The sequence below is a fragment of the Cebidichthys violaceus genome, unplaced genomic scaffold (assembly GCF_023349555.1).
Source record: "Cebidichthys violaceus isolate CVI_PGR_0920_01 unplaced genomic scaffold, fCebVio1.0.p SCAF_21, whole genome shotgun sequence".
NCBI lineage: Eukaryota > Metazoa > Chordata > Actinopteri > Perciformes > Stichaeidae > Cebidichthys > Cebidichthys violaceus.
Window position 1 is genome coordinate 10,876,025 of NW_027176384.1, and position 20,999 is coordinate 10,897,023.

The 20,999-nt window shown below is 40.3% G+C and overlaps 1 protein-coding gene across 2 annotated transcripts; it reads right to left on the minus strand.

The window, feature by feature from the left end:
- Nucleotides 1-1,040: 1,040 nt before the first annotated feature.
- LOC137877420 (fibroblast growth factor 6-like) lies at nt 1,041-20,927 on the minus strand. Of its 2 annotated transcripts, none has more exons than XM_068717335.1 (3): nt 20,898-20,927; nt 6,891-6,994; nt 1,041-4,610 (listed from the first exon to the last, which is right to left on the minus strand). In XM_068717335.1, the coding sequence occupies exons 2-3, from the start codon at nt 6,951-6,953 to the stop codon at nt 4,434-4,436; spliced, it is 240 nt and encodes a 79-aa protein (XP_068573436.1). In that variant the 5' UTR covers nt 6,954-6,994; nt 20,898-20,927; the 3' UTR covers nt 1,041-4,433. The 2 variants fall into 2 exon arrangements, with proteins under 2 accessions (XP_068573436.1, XP_068573435.1); XM_068717334.1 differs by lacking the exon at nt 20,898-20,927 and adding an exon at nt 7,512-8,204.
- Between the last annotated feature and the right edge of the window lie 72 nt (nt 20,928-20,999).

Below are 20,999 nucleotides of genomic sequence, written 5' to 3' on the forward strand. Positions count from 1 at the left end.
ATGCAGAATCGTTTAAAATGATGGCATTTAAATCAGGAATAAAATATACTGTTAGTTAGTTGTGTAGTAGTTAAATTCGTTCTAACTCCAGAATTATTGATGAAGGAATTAATCAGTGATTAATTGAGCGTCATGTAACATGTTTTACAGTTTTGTTCAATGGACTGGACGTTCAGTCAAACTTTGAAGTTACTTCGGTTTGCTGCTTTTACGCACCTGCCCAACTTAACATTTCCCCCATTTCACCAGCAGAGGGAGCCACTTCCTTATTTAGTATAGTTTTACTGGGAAGTCGCATTTAACTGGCTAAACTATTTTTGGATGCTGGAGTTTCAGCATGAAACACTTTAAACTATATTTCGGTAAAGAACTATTGTTCTTGTTGTACAAAAATCCTTTTAAGCAGCTTCTCTTAAAAAGAAAAACATTTTTGTATCAAGGAAATTAAACCCACTTCCAAATGTAGACAATTAAGATAATCTTCAAGTTTAATTTGCACACAAACAAACATAAACCAAACTGATTTTACATGACTTCAAGTACTACACTTAAGTACAATTATTTTTCATTTTATGCTACTTTATACTTCTATTCTATGACAATTCAGAGACAAATATTGCATGTTTCAGTCCATTACATTTATTTGATAACCGGTTACTTATCAGATTAATAATACAAAATATAATCGACAAATAAAATGTGATGTATTAGTATGGATACAAATAAGACTTTTTTGATCCCTTGGTGAATATACCTTGCAGTATAATAATAATAATAATAACAAATATGCCTTAAGCATAAAAGTAATTTACACATTAATGCATCAATAATTATAATTCAATGATATAATACATTATTCTGAAATGGGCCATTCTGGATTATGAGTACTGTTTGTATATTTTGATGCTAATACTTTAGTAACTTTTTGAATGCAGGACTTTCTACACTGCGGTATTGCTACTTTTACCGATAAAACACACATTCACATCAGAGATCAGCTGATCCGACAGAGAGAACAACAACACTTTACCAGCAACCAGTTAAAAAAAAAACTTTTATTGTTATCTCAGGAATACAGTGGACTGCTGTGCACAGCACATACGTACAAAAATAAAAGGAAAAACTTTAATATCCTTACTTAGCATTGTCTGTTTTCAGAAACAAATGACTGAAGTTTGTTTCGTCGTAATTTACAGTCATCAGCAAACCAAAACTAAGGCAGAGGGTGAGGTATATGAGAACAGAGATGAGAGGAATAGAGTGGAGACTCACTCCCTTTTAAAGCAGGAGTTTAAAAAAACAAACACATGAAGCACACACCCCTAATTAAGCTTCGGGGCTCAGGCATGCTAGTACATTAAACATGATTTCAAAAAGATATTCCTCCCCTTGAATTAATTCAAATTTGATCTATGATAAAAAAAAAAAAAAAAAAAAAAAAAGACGACGAGAAATCTGGATAACATTTTTTGGTCAAAGCTGAAGGGTGAGCTTTTTGTTTCAGACACAGACCTTCACACTTTTAGGGATCCAGCTCTATTTCTTGACAGAAAAATGCGAGAAAACTTTTTTTTACGCTAGTTTATAATCAAGTAAGGTGCCGCCTGCTACAGATGTCAGACATCTTTGATTGTGAGGTTGGCAAGAGAAGTGCTCATTGCTGTGCATGCGCAAAGTTCACTTCCACACCTTCCTCAGCTGAAAATGCTGAAACGAGTACTGTTTTTTTTTTTTTGTTTTTTTTTGTCGACTACTTCAGCCAAAAAAACCAAAAGATGAATATTTACTCCCAACAAGAAATGTACATCAGTGTGTTTCATGCAGCCTCATCTACAGCAGCAACAAGTCTGTTTGTTTTTTGAAGCTCCCGATAACATTTGAATCGAAACAAAAAAGAGCAAGAGATTTATCTGTTAGAAAAATACTGTTATGAATCGATCTGTGCTTCATAGACAGTTGAGCAGCAGGTGATACTGGTGATGAGAGGTGTTTGGGGTCGGGCAGCGTCCAGCAGCAGCAGCAGCAGCAGCAGCAGCAGCAGCAGCAGAGGGCAGGTCCTGCAGCAGGAGAGGTGAGGCCCTGCGTGACTGTGCTCTCTGTCTGCTCCTCACACACTGCATTAACTCTGCAGATGTCCCCTCCCCAGAAATTTACCAACACAAGTACTTGGAAAGGGGAGGGGACAGCTGCATTTTAAAAGAGGTGGGGCTCTATACATTCAGAAAAGGGCAGTAGGGTTGGTTTGCAAAATATCGCAGATTGTGACGCAGAGAACTAGAAGAGCTATCTATGGTTTCAAGTTGGAGACCTACTCTCGAGCCATCCGTTCACCAAATTATATTCCGTTTAAGCATAAAATAACGTGTTTCCTGTGGGGAAAAAGCTATTTCAAATTCCTATTTCATGGCAACAGTACGACCCATATAGCCGACCACCCCGGCCACTGGGGTTGGGGCCAAGGCTGGTCCGTGACTCTGACCTTGAACTAAAAAAGGCTGAAAGGAGAGGAGGAAGCTCCTGGGTTACAGCTGGAATCCCAAGGTCCCTGCCTGCAGCGGGTGAGGGGGGTAAGGGACGAGCAGAGGTGGGTGGCGATGGGGTGACAGAGCTCAATGGGGGGGGGCGCTCAGGTATGTGGAAGGCTGCCTGTCATCCTGGCAGATCCACATTCCTGCAGGGGGTTCTGACGAACAACAAAGACAGCAGGGCGGCTTCCTCGCATTCGTCTTTCCTGGATTTAAATAGTCCTGCTACCTCTCCAAACACAAGAACGGATGGAGGCAGCGAGAATCAGGTTTTTCTAGTTAACAGCTGCAGAAACGACACGGGTAGATGCACGCTGTAGGACTCTCCAACTGAGCGAGGCAAGGAAAAGCATACTTTGACTATGTAACGAGATGTTAATGTGAATCCGCATGATAGCATTGATTGTATGAAGCATGGTACATCTTCAGCTTTGTAAACAATCTGCCACTATGCATATCAATTCTTAAATGAATACGGCCTTCTCTGCCAACGTTTTACCCCTCGAATTGATCAAATCTTAAAAATCAACAGAAATGACTACATTTCTATAGCGTGCATCCAGTCCATCAACTGCACTGTCTTTTAGTCCTTCGGGGTGAAACATGATTGGCTCGACCATAATTGCATTTAAAACTCTCTGCCTCTAGCTCCCAAGACCTCGCTGCCACTGCAGTGCTGCTGCAGAGCACACAGACAAGTAGGGGGGGGGGGGGGGGGACGGCCCAGGGCACGCACCTACTCCACCAAACACACAAAGATCAATTAAAAAGGAACAAACATGGGAACGATTCTTACCAAAACATTCAGGCACCATCGTCGATGGCTAACTGTGCAACCTGAACTCTTTTTGCCTCGTTCAGGCAACTGCGACAAAAGCAGCGTAAAAAGCTCCTGAATTCTTCTTTTACATTTGCAACTATTTACATTGTTTTTCATTGGTTTCATGGACACCAGACATCGTTTTCAGCAGCTAAAGCTTTGCGATTCAAAAACAGCAACCTGCTTCGCTGTAGGAGCTCTGTCCAAGACAACGTGTATATTTCTACTGTGCGCTCAGTCGTTCCTTTTGCAAACCGGGTCCAAAAAAAAAAAAAAAGTCCTCCATGCTCAGATAGATCAGTATTCCACCCTGTTTATTAGCTGGCGATGCCACACAGTCAAACTTATGGCCTCGTTCCACCTTCTATGGCTGACCGCGCTCTGGTCTCAGCCACAGATTGTACATTACTTAATCGATCTAATTACGGAAAAGAAAATAAACCAGAGATAGTCAACCCCTCCCACCCTCCACCCCTCTGAGGCCCTCTCCGGAGTGTCAGCCCTATTTCTGACTCCAGCAGGTGTCTCTTACATGCAAGTTTAAGGGGGCCACAAGTGGGAACACCAAGGCACCTTTAATTTCGTGCAGCAAAGGTAGTGCATTTAAGTTTCCCCCACTGCAGGACATTGATAATCGAGCAGGGAGCCATCAAGCGCTCAACAGGTTTGAAAGAAATCATAAACTTAGCAGATATTTGAGCAGAAGTCCATGCGTCCCTTAATCTAGTAGAGTGGTTCTTTGAGGTAATAAAAAGTATTCATTTCACTCTTTAAAAGCACAGGATATAGCTCATCCTCCATCTCAAAAAAGGAAGTGACACGTAGTTCAGTTACAGCAAGCACCAAGGTAAAGTGAGACAGGCAAAGGCTTCAACTCTCCCCATCCATAAAAACAACAAGCAGCACAGTACATATACAAAGATAGCTATCCAAATATACATATGTATATATATATATATATATATAAACAGAATAAATATTTGTGTTTTCTTTCGCAGTCCATCGGTGTGTTTATCATGACGATGCATTTCTATATTACCTGGAAGAACATCCACATGTGCAAATTACTGAGTTATTGCCAGTTTCTCTCATAGTCGCGGGAGGAAATGTGTGACGGTCATGGCGGTGGTGGCCTTGTTGCCTCTCTTTGCGCGGCCATGCTTGCTGAGGGCGATGTAGAAGCCCTTGTAAACAAAAGACTCATAGGCGTTGTAGTTGTTGGGCAGCAAAGTCTCCTTGAACTTGCACTCATCCACGAAGACTCTCTAAAAATGAGAGCGAGAGCGAGAGAGAGAGAGAGAGAAAGAGAGAGAGAGAGAGAGAGAGAGAGAGAGAGGGTCAATACATCTCATGGCAGACACAGGAGGAACATCACAACGTATGCATGGTTTCAACGTGACCTTTTGTGTGGAAAACATTCTGCCGAGAACGCAGGAAACCGAAGGAGGCGGCACGTTGTTCGCAGGAGATCCCAAGCCTCCTGCTTTTACTCTCATATCTTAGTAAATAACCTCAAGTAGGCTCACTAGAGAACTATCTGAATAATTGTAATTCAAAGGACAAACTAAATGAGCGCCGATCAAATGCTAAACAATATGTACAGCATTAGGAAACAGGGACACATTATAGAATAGAAGTTAACACATTGTAGTCCATAAAATTGCGTATTTCTAACCACATTTGGACCAAATAAATATAGTTTTATATAATTTATTACAATCATAAGGCTAGGGCAGGGTATAGTTTGATTGAAGTTTAAATACCAGCTTCAAAACAATAATGTATATACCTCAAAGTAAGACATTGAGTTTCTACAAAATCCCTTTTTGTAATTTAACGAAAGAAGCTCAACTTATCAAATGCTGAATATTGATTAAACACAAGCAAACACCACAACTTCAACACACATAAACAACCGAAATAAAAAGCCTAAAACTGGCAAAAATCGTATTTAAATCAGACGCTGTCTCACAAAGTAAGAAGAAAAGGCTAGATTTTGTTGCTATCAATACTCAACACTAAACAGTATTGAGGTTTGATGACCAGACCTACATAAAGTTCTTGTATCTTTCATTGTAACATTAAAATCCCAAATTTACACGAATATCATGATTCATTTCACTTCCCGCTCTAAGAGCAACACATTGTTCTCCTTTTAATAAAAGATGAATAAAAACCGGCTCATTACAAATCATTAAACACGATATCAATGTACACACTGTGTTTTCTAAAAGTAGAAGACTCTCATTCGATGATCTGATTAACTTTATGAAGGTGTTTTACATGATTTGATGTTGATTGCTCCTAAATATAAATATATATGTACTGTATATTTGTGAATATCACATACAAACCGTAGTTTGTATGTGATCAAAGACATTAACTACTCTTAAAGACAGGCCATCGCTAACTTAAACGTTTTTCCTGCTGTTGGTTTTATGTTCACTGTAGGGTTACGCTTATTATCTGCTTTGATGAACTTGGTGAGGAATAAACCGAATATATATATTTTTAAAAAAGTACAGATTCCAGTACTCCAGTAAAGTACTTTACTTGATTATCTCCAGTTTGTGATACTTTATACTTCAGTTCCACTACATCTCAAGAGGGACATATGTAACCTTTTACTCCATTACATTTATCTGTTATTTTACATGAAAACATATTAGTTGTTAATGCTTTCCAAATCAAACCACACACAATGTGTGTAAATTAATTCAAATTTTGCATAAACATTCAAATAATATCTAATTTTATACACTGGCTGGGGTCACTCCACTGCAGTACTTTTGATATTTAAATCACAATTTGTTGATAGTACTTCTGTACTTTTACGGAAGTGTCGAGTGCTGGACCTTTACTTGTAATTGAGTACTTTTATATTGTGGTATTGTTACTTTTACTCAATGGTGGAAAGTTACTAAGTACTCAAGTACTGTACTTAGGTAGGTCGTTTTTTATTTGTGCTATACTGTATACATCTACTACACTAGAATTCTGAGGCAACTATTGTCACGTCTTACTCCTTTTATATTCATTTTACAATTTCAGTTATGTTGCACATTGAGATTAATAATTCAAAAAGTAATCAACAAATGCATTGTGATGTATTGTTGTAGGTAAATATAAGACTTAATTGTTCCTCTGGGGTAAATTCACAAGCTCCCCAGCAGAATGTAAAGTCATAAAATATGTAAACACGTTTAAATAGTATTTCTCGTGAAATTGGCCAATGAGTACTTTTAGTATTTTGATGCTAATACGTTTGTACTTTTACTAAAGTAAAAATGCAGGACCTTTACTTGTAACAGAATATTTTCACACTGTAGTATTATTAAAGAAAAGATCTTCCCCCACTGACAGATTCCGACACAGAAATCCTCCTATCATCAGAGCATATTAATAACACAACAGTGCTCATAAACCCACGGATGCAGCAGCGACATGAACTCATCTTACACTGAGCAGGATGTGTGTGTGTGTGTGCGTGTGTGTGCGTGTGTGTGTGTGTGTGTGTATGTGGAGAGAGTTGCGCACAAACGTACCGTTCCGTATAACCTTCCTCTGCTGTTCATTGCGACAAACAGCTCACTCCTCACCCCGAACATGCTGATGACTCCTCGGTCCACGGTGGAGATCTCTATTAGACCTGAAGGAAACACAACGTTAGGGGAAAGCAAAGACGGTGTCACACTGCGACTGGGGGACAAACTCGAGTAAACTGGCCTATGCAGCAGCGATGGGTGTAACCTTGCAGGTGCATTGCGACTGGATGATGCTCTCTCTGCTCAATTAGCCCTTTGGAGCATGTCACCCACTTGCAGTTTAAACATTATGAGGAGTGTGTAGTTTACAGCGTGCTGAGTGGGCTCCGTGTGCGTGTCCTGCTGCAGCGGGACTCGGGGTAAAAATAAGTTGGCGTCTAAACTGGGTCCAAGCATTCATGTCATGTTTTTGGCTTGGGAGGATATTTCGCACTGCACGGATGTAGGGCTCGGCGCACTGTTTTTGCCTTCGGAAACTTTCAACCATGCTGACACCTCTTATTAAATATCATGCAATCAAGACATGTGACCTGCTTTAACTTTTTTTTTTTTTTTTTTTTTTTGCGCATAGGGTTACGCACACTCTTTTTCGGGTACAGTGCTTTGCCGGATGCAACTCACTGTATTGGTTCTCATTGTGTGCACCGCTTATCCTGCCATCCGGGAGCACCTGCAGGTGAAACCCAATGCCCACGTTGCAGTACAGTCGCCGCACTCTTTTGATGCCCTGCAAATAGTCACTCTCCCAGTTCAGCTCCGATTTCCCCCCAGTTATACCCAGATAGGAGCGGGAGAAGAGTGTCTCCCACTTCTTCTCCAATAAAGTCGCATTAGTCCTGCTCGGAATCGGATAAGATGAAACGATCCCCCAGATAGAAGTCCACAGTACAAGAACTGCTGGCAGCGTCCAGTGCGTCCTGGCCCCGCTGGACATGCTGTAGAGGCACCTTTGCGCAATGGCCATCCAGTTTACCTTTGGGGCACGTGGTCAAAGTTACCTGCCCTATAAATGCAACTCTTCTTATGTTCTGTCCTTTGGCATGGTGGTGGTAAAGGCTTGTTTTGGGATCAAGGCAGATCAGGGCCCCATAGCCCGAGATCTGAGCAGGAGGAGAGGGACGGAGCGCGTCGGAGCTTGAATTGGTGCCGTTGACGATGATCATCTTTCGCCGCTCCGCGCCTCTGTACAGGCAACGCGCTGGTCGTGGAGGGGACACCACTCACCGCAAAACCAGCTCACCTAACCAACGACACTCACATCCTAGAATGACATCACTGTGACTTCACGGCTGCACCCCCCCATCAAAAGTAGGAGATGGGAGGAGGAGGAGGAGGAGGAGAGAGAGTTACAGGACCCCAGCAGCAGCAGCACTTCTGATAGCAATGATGGGGGGTGCTGCACCTTCACGCCAGCGTCTAACAAGCCAGAGAGAACCAGAAGAAGCGTTTCCTGTGGTGCTTTTCAAAATAAAACCCGTATCTTGCACAAGACTCTTGCACAAGTGCTCCAAAGAGTCCCTGAATCACCTCGTCTCCCCAAACTATCAACCTTAAATAAATAAACTACACATTTAAGGAGAAAACTAAATAAATGCTACCATACAAAGCAGGATCAGTCATCGAATGGTTTGAGTATGAAAATGATGTTAATTATAAGCTATGGCTTCCACAATTTAAAGTTTGAGTTACATCTTATTAAACAATGTTTAATTTGTCATCGAACAGGACATTTAAAAGAAAAATGTAGTAATACAAATACAATAAGCTAAAAATAATAGTCATAAATAAATGACCTTAAATAGCATTTAAACAAAGTTCAAGCTAAATACTAAATACTTGGGGGTAGAACAATATTGTAATTAAGAGTTTATCAAATGAGGTGAAAAAAAAAGGAAATGAAAACCCAATAGCTGTGACTCACTTTGATTTATCTATTGATTCTTATTCCATTAAATGAGTGCTTGTTTAGTTTACTTATAATACCATAAAATAGTAAAAAAAATAACATCAGAGGCCGATGTGGAGTCCTACAATTGCTTGTTTTGTAAAAGTAAAGCTGAAAAGTCAATTGAAAGAAAAATTAATAGCCAAATATTCTGATAACTGATCAATTGCTTAAGTAATTTAATCAAGCAAAAATGACAAACCGTTGCTGGTTCTAGCTTCTCACATGTGAGGATTTGCTGCTTTTTCACTGTTTTATAAAATTGGAAAATTAATCTTTTTGAGAATTGGACTTTTGGGAGCAAAAAACTACACATTTGAAGACTTAAAGAATGTGGACTATTTATTTCATTTTTTTGACTCTTTGTAGACAATTAATGAAAGATAATTACAGATTTGTAATGAAAATAATTGTTAGTTAGTAGAATTAGCATCAAATATCATCCCAATGGAATTCAGGGTCCCTAATATTCTCCCAAAATGCTTTTATTTTGAAGGTAATTTAACCTACTCTCAGTTTTCCTGTGGCTAATTGTGACTGACCTGACGCAGCTCTTCCTCACATGGGAGACCTGCAGAAGGGGAGGGTGTGAGTGTGTCTGTGTGTGTGTGTGTGTGTGTGTGTGTGTGTGTGTGTGTGTGTGTGTCTGTGTGTGTGTCTGTGTGTGTGTGTGTGTGTGTGTGTGTGTGTGTGTGTGTGAGACGTTCATTGGCGTTGAGCAATCATGGGATGGATGGATGGATACTGTGTCCAGAGCCCAAATCGGGACGCTGGTCATATGTCCTGGCAGCCTGCTGCCTTATTTAGAAGGAAGGTGTAAAAACAGTTACAGCCAGTCACAGGAGAGCAAATGTCAATCCTGTCTGACACTTCCTTAGCTGTTTGTTCAGGAAGTTTACACAACCAGATATTTTGCCTGGTCAGATTGCGCATTATTATTGTAAGTAACACACCGCAACAAACAAAATAATATAACCTGAGTAAATCAAATGCATGGCGTTTGTTTTGAGTTCAGTGGTCATAAAGTGGTCAAGAAAATGTGTAAAAGATACCAAAAAAAAAGGCAAAAATCACCATTTTACATAAGAATTTTTTTGTCAGTCTAAAATGTGGATAAATCAATATAAGTCTAAGCTGAGTGCACTGGTACTCTCCTTTACATTTCTGCTTGCATTCCCGTCCTGCAGGGTGCTGGTAGCAGATGAAGTCTCGGGGGAATTCCCAACGCGTCACAGAGCACCAGGCTCTGGGGCCCCGAGGTGCTCTTGGCTGCCAGGGAGCCTAAAGCCCACACCGTAGCAACGAGAGAGGCCATGTTGCTGATAAACAGCAGGGGCAAGACAACCAATCATGGAAAAACAACAAACAAACAAAACATTAATATATCCTACAATGTGGGGATACGTTAATGGAAAAATGCTAAATTTACACATACATGTTGACGGTCATTAAACATACATTTGAAGTACATGTTTGACGTACTTAAAGATTCGCTGCATGTTGTCAACATTACTGCATGTAAAAGCAGTTCATATATAAAGAATGCATGTGTGAAGTTAAAGAGACTAACAGGACTTCTTAGTCCCACTGGAGCAGATGGACTGGACCAGCAAATTAATGATTTGCTGTGTCAGCACATGACTATGCAATCCAAGGCAACCTGAATAGACAAAACTACCGGGTTATTGACAGAGTGGAACTTCAATCAATGGAGAGTGGGCACCGTTAATGAGACGGTGCTGAGCTCTTGAGATTAATTCAGCTAATACTGATATACTGGCTGAGGCTGCTTTTTCTTTTATAAAACCTGAAGCAAAATGCACAACAAGATATCACTTATCCATAAATATTAGTAAACATATTACATAAATAAATGCTAATGTGATATAGTGACATAAGACGTAATCAACCACTGTCCACCTGAAACTCAATAAAGCTCTTGCTTTTCCACAAAGACTTGTGTACTGCTGCAACTAACTATTATTTTAATTAGTGTATAATTTGTTCATTATTTTCTTGATTGATTGTTTGGTCTATAAAATGTCAGAAAGTCATGAAAAAAAGTTTGATCAGAAGTTCAAAACCCAACTATTCAATTTTCTATATTTGTAGATAAAAAAAAGCAACACATTCATCACATGCATGACATAAATAACTTTAAGGTGTACTCAAGCAATGTAGTACTACACATTGTACTACGCAACAATGGTAAAATGTAAGAAAAACACTGGATCCTACATTTCCCATGATGCAATAGTGTCTTCTTTACAACCCCCTGCCTCCTAAATGCTCACTCCTTTTAAACTCCCCAGCTGCAGTTCGTATTATACAACAATACAAGTTTCCCTTTAACTGACAATCCAAATCCTTTTTTTTGTTTTTTTCTGTTGATCATATTATCGATTAATCAACTAATGGTTTCAGCTTTAGACCGGAGCGAGAGAGAGTCAAGCTATGAAGACTGTGCAACCCCAACAACTGAGTCACAGTGGGGAAACAAGAGGACAGAGGGAGTCAGATGGAAACTTGCCCGCATAACACAGCAAATTGATTTTGCCTCTAGACTCGCCTTGACTGAATATATTAGAGCTAACGTAGAAGACCAGAAACGAGAGCCTAAAGCCAGAGAAAAGTCTCTGCAGTTAACTATCGTCAGGTCAGCTGTCTTTGTTGCAATTATAGGATCTATTTAGTGCACACACACACACACACACACACGCACGCACACACGCACACACGCACACACGCACACACACACATCAAGCAGAACATGGCCCAGAGGGAATAGCCATACAAACAGCTTTTGTGCATATTACTGAAGTGTAAGTAACTGGATACAGGAGGATGCAAAGCTCTTCTAATTACTGTTTTATTAACGTGGGGTTTAAAAGACGAGATTGAAACAACAGCTGGGGAGACCCGAAGATGGAGGGGGGGGGGGGGTGGCGGGGATTTCCCTGGAATGACATGGACGGCATAGACGGGCAATAACACTCAGTCCACTGTGTATGTATGTACGACGTACCCAAGGCTGCACACGCCTTCACATAAAGATTACTGGAGAACATTTACATTATTCATAAACCATATTTATTAAAAGCTGGGACAAAGCTTCACATAATCGAGCAGCGATGTCGGTATCGATCATAAACAATTGGATTTCATTGGATCCCATGGAGCGGGGGATTGTAAAATTAGTAACGGTACCACCCTGAAAGGAGCTCAGATTTTTGCTGAACGAGCTGATGTATAATTCAACAGCCAAAAACTGCACCGCTCTTCTCCATACGCTGCTTTGTAAATTCGGGACACAGTGGAGGAGCAGCAAATCCACTGGGAACCTGATACTAACTGACATGCCTTGTTACCAGAACGTATGCAGAGGCTGAAATATATTAGGACATCTATTCTGCTTTCTTTCCTTATTATTGTGTCAAGCTTTGAGCTGCACAGAGGAGACAAAGAGCAGCCTGTCAGAAGTTCCCAGTAAAAATATCTTTTCAAGGGTACAGCTTGTGCAGAGAAAGATGTGCCTGCTGCTAAATTGGGCGTAGAGTGACTAAGGGGAAAAGAAGCGAGGCAGAGGTGACTTTTACGCAGGTTACAAATCCCAACCAAATGACACAGCAGTTTTTATGCTCATGTCGGTAAGATGTGCTGTATTTTCCAAAACAAAAAGACCCATCAGATGACTATTGGCAAAGCATTCAGCAAAACATCCAAGGTAGTTAGATCGAGGATATATAGAGGCATACTACCTCTAAATGACAAAATCCCAACATTTAGCTCACAAAAGCCATGTAACACCAAGACTTTGAACAACAATTAGTGAATTAATCTTTAGTCAAATGACAGAAAATTAATCTGCATCTATTTTTAATTATCAGTTTATCAGTTGAGCAAAAATGCTAAAATTTTATGTTAGGATTTGCTTAATTTCTTCGTCATATATGTTAGTAAATTAAATATCTGTTGGGGTTCTGGACTGTTTTGGACATCTTCTTATATCTTCTTGAACTGTTGGCATTTTTCACTATTATATAGATCAAGCTAATTATCTAACCAATCTAGTTGCAGCCCCTATTTTGCTGGAACAAAAATGTAGGGAAGTTATAAAGCGTATAAATAAATACCTAACTCTTTGTGAAGGGCTCGCAAATCCAAATTTTGTTCCTATTTAAAACTCTTTCGTCAGCAAACGAAGATGGCGGATACGAAAAAAAAAAAAATGCTCGACCTTGCAGCTAACAGCGTGAAAGCGATAGGGAGCCATGTGGTCTGTATGATGGTGAATGCCTCACATCATGGCCATCGATCCCCATTAAAGCTCAGTAAACACATTGCATCCCAAGAGAGCTGAAAGACGCGAAAACGTCTGTTTAACAAGATATGATCAAACGGTTTTGTGAGCTGTGTTGCCCTGAAGTGTGCGAGCTCAGCAGGGATGTCGATTCACAAAACCCTGAGTCCTAAAAACTAATCGGAGTACGTTTTACAAAGCAGATTTAAGGCCCGTTGATTTAGGCTCCATGAAGACCATTAGTGTAATAACACCTGCCAACAAACCAATTATTCCACATAAATTTCTGTTGACATGTACAGCAAAACCTAAGTACAAGACTCAGATTTAAGGGAAAAGTCATCCTGAAAGCAATGAAGCAATTCCCCATGTTGATACCTTGTTTTTTCCCTCTCCACTGTACCAAATATGAGATTCAGGAACATTGAGGCTGAGGTTTGGCCAGTGTCACATCCTCGCCATAACCAACCGCTCCTTCGAGGCAAAGTCTGGCCGCCCTACTTGAGGCCACAGGGAAAGCTCTGTTTACGTGGCCGCCATGCCGAAAAGTCGGACAGTTTGGTTTATGGCTGTAGGAAGAGATAGAGATCAGAGGAGGTGTCAGCTGCTGAGTCGGCAGCCGAGTCCCCCCTGGCTCCTCTTCCCTCTCTCCCAGGAACCCAACACCGAGCCAGGCCACCAGGACCGAGCAGGAGAATGTGAGGAATTCTCTCAACACATTTGCTCACTGCTTTGCACGTTCTCACCCCTACGGGATGTGAAGGGTGCCGCCGGCCCCCGAGGATGCGACCACCTTGCTCCACAATGACGGCGGGCAAGAGGCGGCAATGAGCGGCGGATCAAGGCAATTTGGCTGGATGGGTTTGGAGAGCGTCAGGAATGGCACACTGCTGAGAGAGTGAGTCATCCTGGACTGAGCTGCTGTCATTCGGCCAGCACAACAAAGATCAGATCATTTATTTTTGTCACGGCCCCTGCTGGATGAAATCTAAACCCACAAGGAGTTGATCAAAGGTTCTGCTTCTCCTGGAGAGTAGCTAATACGCAATCGTGTTCAAGAATGATCCAGAAGAATCAGTGACAAGTCATGGTTTACCCAGAACAGTTTTCTTTCTGCCTTACTAGCTTGAGCTTCACATTAATAATTAATCTAACAGATTCATGATTTATTCTACAAAATATCAGATAATACTTTAAAAATGCACACAATTCAATTCCAGGAGCCGAGGGACATGTCTTTGTACCAACAGTCCAACATTTCCATCGACTATAACCATTTTTGCAACACTCACAGGCCCCAGAAGCAGGTCACTAGAGGCCAAACAGGGGTGGTAATAACTCTCTATTACTGGGTCAAAAGGCAAGTAGGCAGTGCTCAGAAGACGAGCAGGTACAGGCCATTTTTATATCACACATTTTGACCTGTCCTTGTAGGAAAAGAACAGGTGGAAATAATACAAGTAATACTGGCTGAATTCCATTAAGCTGCTTCAGTTTCAAGGTCCTGGTACACTGAAGCAACAAGGACCCAAAAAAACATTTGGAAATAGGGAGCATGAAATTGTAATCTAGGCCATCAGTTATATTGCAGACTCATTGCTGCCGATTAAAATGTGACTATAACGGGAATGATAAATGTTCAACACAAACACATTACACAAATCCATTCATTGCGTTTCGTAAAAAGAAAAAGTTCTATGTGCTATTGTACGTTTATTAATCATTCTCTTGTAAATGTATATACCCATTAAGAGTGATTATGTATCTTTTAATGGTAATGTTGATTTGTAAATAAGTCTAATTTGTCTAGCTTGTAAATAAGATCAATGAACTGTATATCAGGAAACAACACCAGACACCATATAATGATGACAAGACAGCTTTTCTTTGATAAAGCATGGTGTGTTGGAGAAGGGTTGAACAACATGTTTACATTTTGAATGATTGAATAACCAAAAAGAAAAGTCCAGGTTGTACAACAATGCTCCTGCTGCACCTGAACCCATCGCTCTCACACGAGGACGTCGCCCTCTGGTGTCCAACAGATGTTATGACATCCAGTGCCTGTCTGACTGACGATAACTCACTGCATTGCAGCACTGGCATGTGGTTTGACTGGGACCAATGTTCTTTTACTCTGAATAAAACTTATGAGAAGTACAGATTTTTTTTTTTTTAGTGGGAGTTACATGTGTTTACAAAACCACATTCGCTTAATCTGATGCACAATGTGCTGGACAGATGGTCAGCTAAACATAGTAAAGAAAACTGTGTCATCCCCTGCATTGCAGGTAGATTGTCTCGGTGGAATATCAAAATGAATTAACCTCAGGCCGCTTTGATTACTAATGGACCGAGCCAGACCTGTAGACTATCATGAGTTTCTTCAGTTATGTTCTGTCTCACTTCCTGATTTCACATTTACATTACATTTGAAAAGTTGTGACAAAGATTACATGTTCATTGAGCAGTAGGAGTCCATGTGGGGAAACTACGAGTTGCCAAAGCAAGTGCACTGAGAGCAAGCTGCTCGTTGGTTATCAAAGACGGCCGTGTGTTTTGTGCAGAGTACTTTGTGGAAAAATGCACAACAGAGAATCTGATACAGCTGATCCATGAGCAAATGAGGCAGCCAGTGAGCGCAGTGCATCCCAGGCATGACGAGACAGAAGTCGCTGAGGTCTCATGTGCTTGTGTCCTTTTGCCAGTGATCTCCCCGTTAAAAGGTCGTCCTAATGAGACTGCTCCACGTGTGCCCTTCACGTGCCACGCTGGAGCGCAGGAAACAATGCTGCGTTTCAGATTCTATTTTAAATAGGGTCACAGTGTAAAACTGGCAGCGTTGAATTATTGCCGGCCCTTTGATGCTGTTTATATCCTTGCAGTCTTGTCAACACATATAATCATACTACAGATTCCCGATTTCGGGCCTGATTTTATCTTATTCATTGTTTTATCGTGATGATTCAGCACACAGGCATTCATAAACGTCACAATGTTGTTTTTCATATGGCTTTGCTCTACTCTTTTGCAGTAAATGTCATTCTGTGTTACTCAAGCCCAGCAGTCTGCCAAAGGGGTCCCAAGATAAATCTGAGAAGTCACAATGGAACATTTTTGTGTTGATGTTGCAGAAGAGGAGAGAGCGTCTTTTTTATTCCATGCAGTCTTCTTGTCAAATCCTGGTGGCTCGATTACCCACAATGCATCACAGCCACTGATTGTTTGGTCAGGGATTTGGGCGTGTTGTGCTTGTGGCGGCTAATGGAGCTACAAAAGGCCTTATTCAACTTTTGACACATATGCAGTATAGACATTGATGTGTAAAACTGGTGGAGTTCCCCTTTAAAGTGATATGAAAGAAAATAAATCTGTACATACAATTACTTGTTTTTCTCTTTTTTCCCCTCTTTTCCTGTGAAATAGACACAATATTCCCCCCTGCAGACATCTAAAAACCATTCAAATGAAACAAATTCAGGAAGGATAGGCAATCAATAATATGAAAATTCCCGAAAAACAAACAATTATAGCCTCTCACATCAGTCAAAAAACACAATTCAATATTATTAAACCTAAATTTCATGGATATGATTTTATATTGTCACAGTATTTTATTCCAACCATCTTGATGAGGGGAATGCTCGCATGTCGTTCACATGGAAATCTTTCCCGTCTCTACCATCCATCCCTTATGACATGAACACAGCAGCACAAGGCACTGACCTGTGATGAAGGATCACGAGTGGACTGCTTAGTTTCAAGAGGTCACAAGCCAAAAAGGTTGTGAACCACTGCGCTTGCATACTCTAAATACCTTTAAATGTGACAGACTCCCTATGACTGTCACCTGCAGAATGTTAGACAATCACTTGAGCTAAAGTCAGATTCGTAACGTGAATCACATTTCGTATTACTGTGGGTTTTGCCGTGTCTTCCATACATGCACTTGTCAACCTAAGTTTGTACAGTCACAAGCCCACTCTCTCTGGTCTCTCATCTCCCTTGCAATTAGCTTCGTGGCTGCCGCGTGTGTACTCCCAAAAAAAAAAGAAAGTCAGCGAAAGCATGCACTTAAGAAGACATGGTCTTGAAAAACAAACTCCGGAAGCCACTGATAGACAGATCTGTCTGCCCACTCTGGTTCGCTGGCTAAAGCCGTGGCTGCTGTGGCTGTGCTGTGGTTGCCACTGGTCCATGCCTGAAGACATCAGACGCAAGGCCATTTCTAGGTTACAATAACAACACCACACTGACACTGCAACGCCGCCGGATATCCGAGAAAACTCAGGAACCCATCAAGTCCGATTTAGTTTGAGGCTTATAAATAACTGGTACAGAACACAAATTTATTTCCTTATTGACAGAGCATTCTGTCTTCCTGAAGAGCTAAAAATACTGCAGCATAATAACAGCGTTTATGAGTAGAAGAATGGAACAAACCACCTCTTTTGGAGTAGTTTTTTAAATGACATTACCTTTGCATTTTATTCATGCAAAACATGGCAATCTTTTGCATCTTAACTAAAATGTCTCACTACTAAAGGAACCATTCTGTTCATTTCCTTGCTCTGCATGGAATGTAAATAACAACACTGCAGTCTCCACCTGCGGAACAACCATACAAGGACAGCGGCGCTGAACTGAGAGAGCCCCACACAAACTACCACTCTGAGATGCTATACAGTACATAATGATGGCATTCACATCAGTGGTTGAGGGGGAAAACTGCCTCCTGACCACTTCCAACTAACAAGCTCAAATTAAGACCACTGATGACCTCACGACTGCCAAATCGGCCAGTAAATCCAGCTGGATGTCCGATTCCAAAATAGTCTGGTAATACTGCCTGCTGGTGCCACGGATACATATCACAGTTATGGGTTTGTTCAATATCTGGAAACACAACAGGTGCATACAATGTAATATTTGTATCTGACAATACTAATTAAATATGTGGCAGGTCAGTTATAGAAAGACTAGCTTGTATGACATATCTTTTGTGTGCAAATATATATAATTTATGTACCGTATGATGTATAAATCATATATGTACTTCAACTAATCCAGACTATTTCCTGTAAATCACACCGATTGTCAACTCAACAGTTGTTGATTGCCTACTGGATGTGTTGTTGGTTATTGTATTTATGATATATAATCTTTTCATTGCAGTTGATATGATAAATGTCCCATACATTATAATACTAATAATAACCTTTGTTTAAAGCACACCTTTCAAAACCCAGTGATTACAAAGTTCTTCCCACAATACAGCCAATTAAACTAAGACATATAAAATCAACTGAGGTGGCCCGAAAAGATTAACTGAAGCATTTAACCACATGTGAGATCTCTTATGTGCAGAGTTATGTTCAGGTAAATCAACATGAGCTGTAGAAACAAGGTGAGGTTTAGGATGTGGGTTTTATTGCTCATTATATGATTATTTACAGGATACTCACTCTTGAAAAATGTCCTTTATTTCTAATTAAATAAAGAGCTCATTCAATTAAAATGAAAAAATAAAAAGCTAAAAAAGCTCCCTAGCGAAAGTATGCGTAGTAAGAAAATATTTAAAAGAGGATGTTGCAAAAATTTTAGTCCCAATAGAAATAAAAGTACCTCATTGTTTTCCCAATTTGGTCATTTCAAGGATCCAAAGGGAATAATCTGTGCACCACTGAGTACAAATGTATAAGAACTAAATGTACAATACCCACTTCACTTATTTTGAACATTTAACATCGCATACCTAAATATTTTTAACTCAGGACAACTTTCAGTACCTATCTTTTACCAGAGTCATAAACTGGGAGGGTGTTTCTACTTTTAGTTTACTGAATCATATATTGTTATACATTCTGTTCTCCACGTGCCTTTGTTTGGGAACATATACTATAAGAGAGGAGGCGGTGCCATTTTAACTCCAGCAACATAAATCTAAATAATTTCCTGCGCCAAGTTAAAAAGAGATGTATACACGGAGTAGTGCCAGATAAATGTCATCTCGTGTGTACCTTTAGTTTATGACTTCTCAGGTGGTTACGACAACAACATTGTCTGGAGCACAACATAAACATCTATATGTGTGAATGGAAGCGTGATGTTGTGACCGCGGTGTTTGCATGACTGGATCTGATATTTTGGTCATGGCTGTGGGCAGCGCTGGAGGAGTTTAGGAATGTGTGACCACAGGGCCCTTTGGCCCCACGGCTGCATGTCTTCCTCCCTTGTCTGGGTCCGAAGACACGGACCATCACTGAACGTCTCAGTCCAGGTCCACTGTGTGACAAACCACAGCCGACAGCCACCCACTCACAAACTGGAAAATGACAACCCTTAGGGACGGCTGCTGCTCTCTTAGACGGGCAGTAAAAACGGAGCGATTACTCTTTTACTGCACTTCACAGGGAGCCGGGATTGCTTCCGCCCTGAGAGTGGGCGGCTGGGTGGCTGTAGACATGTCATGTTCATGTAAATCAGCAGGTCAGAGTCTGTACCTCTGTGATCTGAGACCCTGGAGCATCAGCCTCCTACTGCCATCTGCTGGACTGCTGGCTGAACTCACTCATGGGACATGAATAACACAGCCATGACCTGCAGATGGAGAGATAGAAATGTCCACAAACTTCAGGGATTTTCATTATTTTACATTTAAAATATGCATGATGAGATGATCGGTAACATGTGACATGCAATCCAATGAACAAATCTGGTTTAAAGCCGTTGTGTGTACATATTGAAGAAAGAAATGATTGAAAATACTAAAACAAGACCAGAAAAAGATGTATTTCAATGTTTATAATACTGATTTTTAAATATATATTATACAGTTGATAGACAGTATCTGCAAGTACATCTATAACTTACTAGTTTACACTGTAGTTTGAATAATGAATATGAGTTCTTTCCTTTTTTTTTTTATCTCCAAACATATTTTTAAGTAAGAGATGTTTGTTTTTTCAGTCTGTGCCCCCACACACCTACATGTTCACTCGTGTGAACTTAGGTTTGGCAGCCTGGTACTGCGGGTGTGGGATGAGCAACTACTTTAGACTCCCTTTGGCATGCACTGTGTCAAAATGTCCCTTTTTTTACTGGTAAAAATATTTACTCAAAAGAACCGGAAGCACAGAGACAGGTAGCATATGCTGTCCTCACCATTCATTTAGTGGAATAAATTCTGATTTCATTTTGATACATGTAATTAAAGGTAATTTTGTATGTGAAGTAGAGCTTCACTAATAATGGATTCCTGAGGCAGATATTGATATTTGATTAGGTTTAATAATGATAAATCAGCTGATAGAAAATAAACTGTGCTCTCTGCTGGACAGACTGTGTAATGAAGACAATGCTAGTAAATTACCTCAAACATGCACTATATCTGCCCTTTAATGACTGAAATGTCTTGTTACATAGCAGCCAACATACTGTATATACCAATACAAATTGATCTGCAACAATTTGATAATCAAATAAAAGTCGGTTCCATTCAAATACTTTGTTTTTTTTTTATTGTTCTTTGGACAAAATAAACAATTATGATAGACATTTTTCAATATTCTCATAATAGTATTTTAATGTATTGAGAAGATAATAACAGTTCCTCTATATTTTATACAAGTTAAGCTAGCGCTTAGCTGTTTACAGACACACAGCACAACAACATCCATGAGACCCAATATACCTAATGTTTACATATGTTTATACTTCCTTAAAAACGTATCTAGTGTTCAAAAACACAAATTACACTGACCAGATAGAGCGCAGCTCTTAAGATTTGGTCCAGTCCATTAACCTAGCTAGCGATAACGTCAAGGTATTTAACAGAAGCGGATTCGACATAATTTGTTTTGTA

Coding starts and splice junctions, on each gene's coding strand:
- LOC137877420 (XM_068717334.1), bottom strand. CDS start 7,854: ATGGCCATTGCGCAAAGGTGCCTCTACAGCATGTCCAGCGGGGCCAGG. Junction 6,995..7,511: donor ACACAATGAGAACCAATACA/GTGAGTTGCATC, acceptor TGTTTCCTTCAG/GTCTAATAGAGATCTCCACC. Junction 4,611..6,890: donor GAGGAAGGTTATACGGAACG/GTACGTTTGTGC, acceptor TCTCATTTTTAG/AGAGTCTTCGTGGATGAGTG.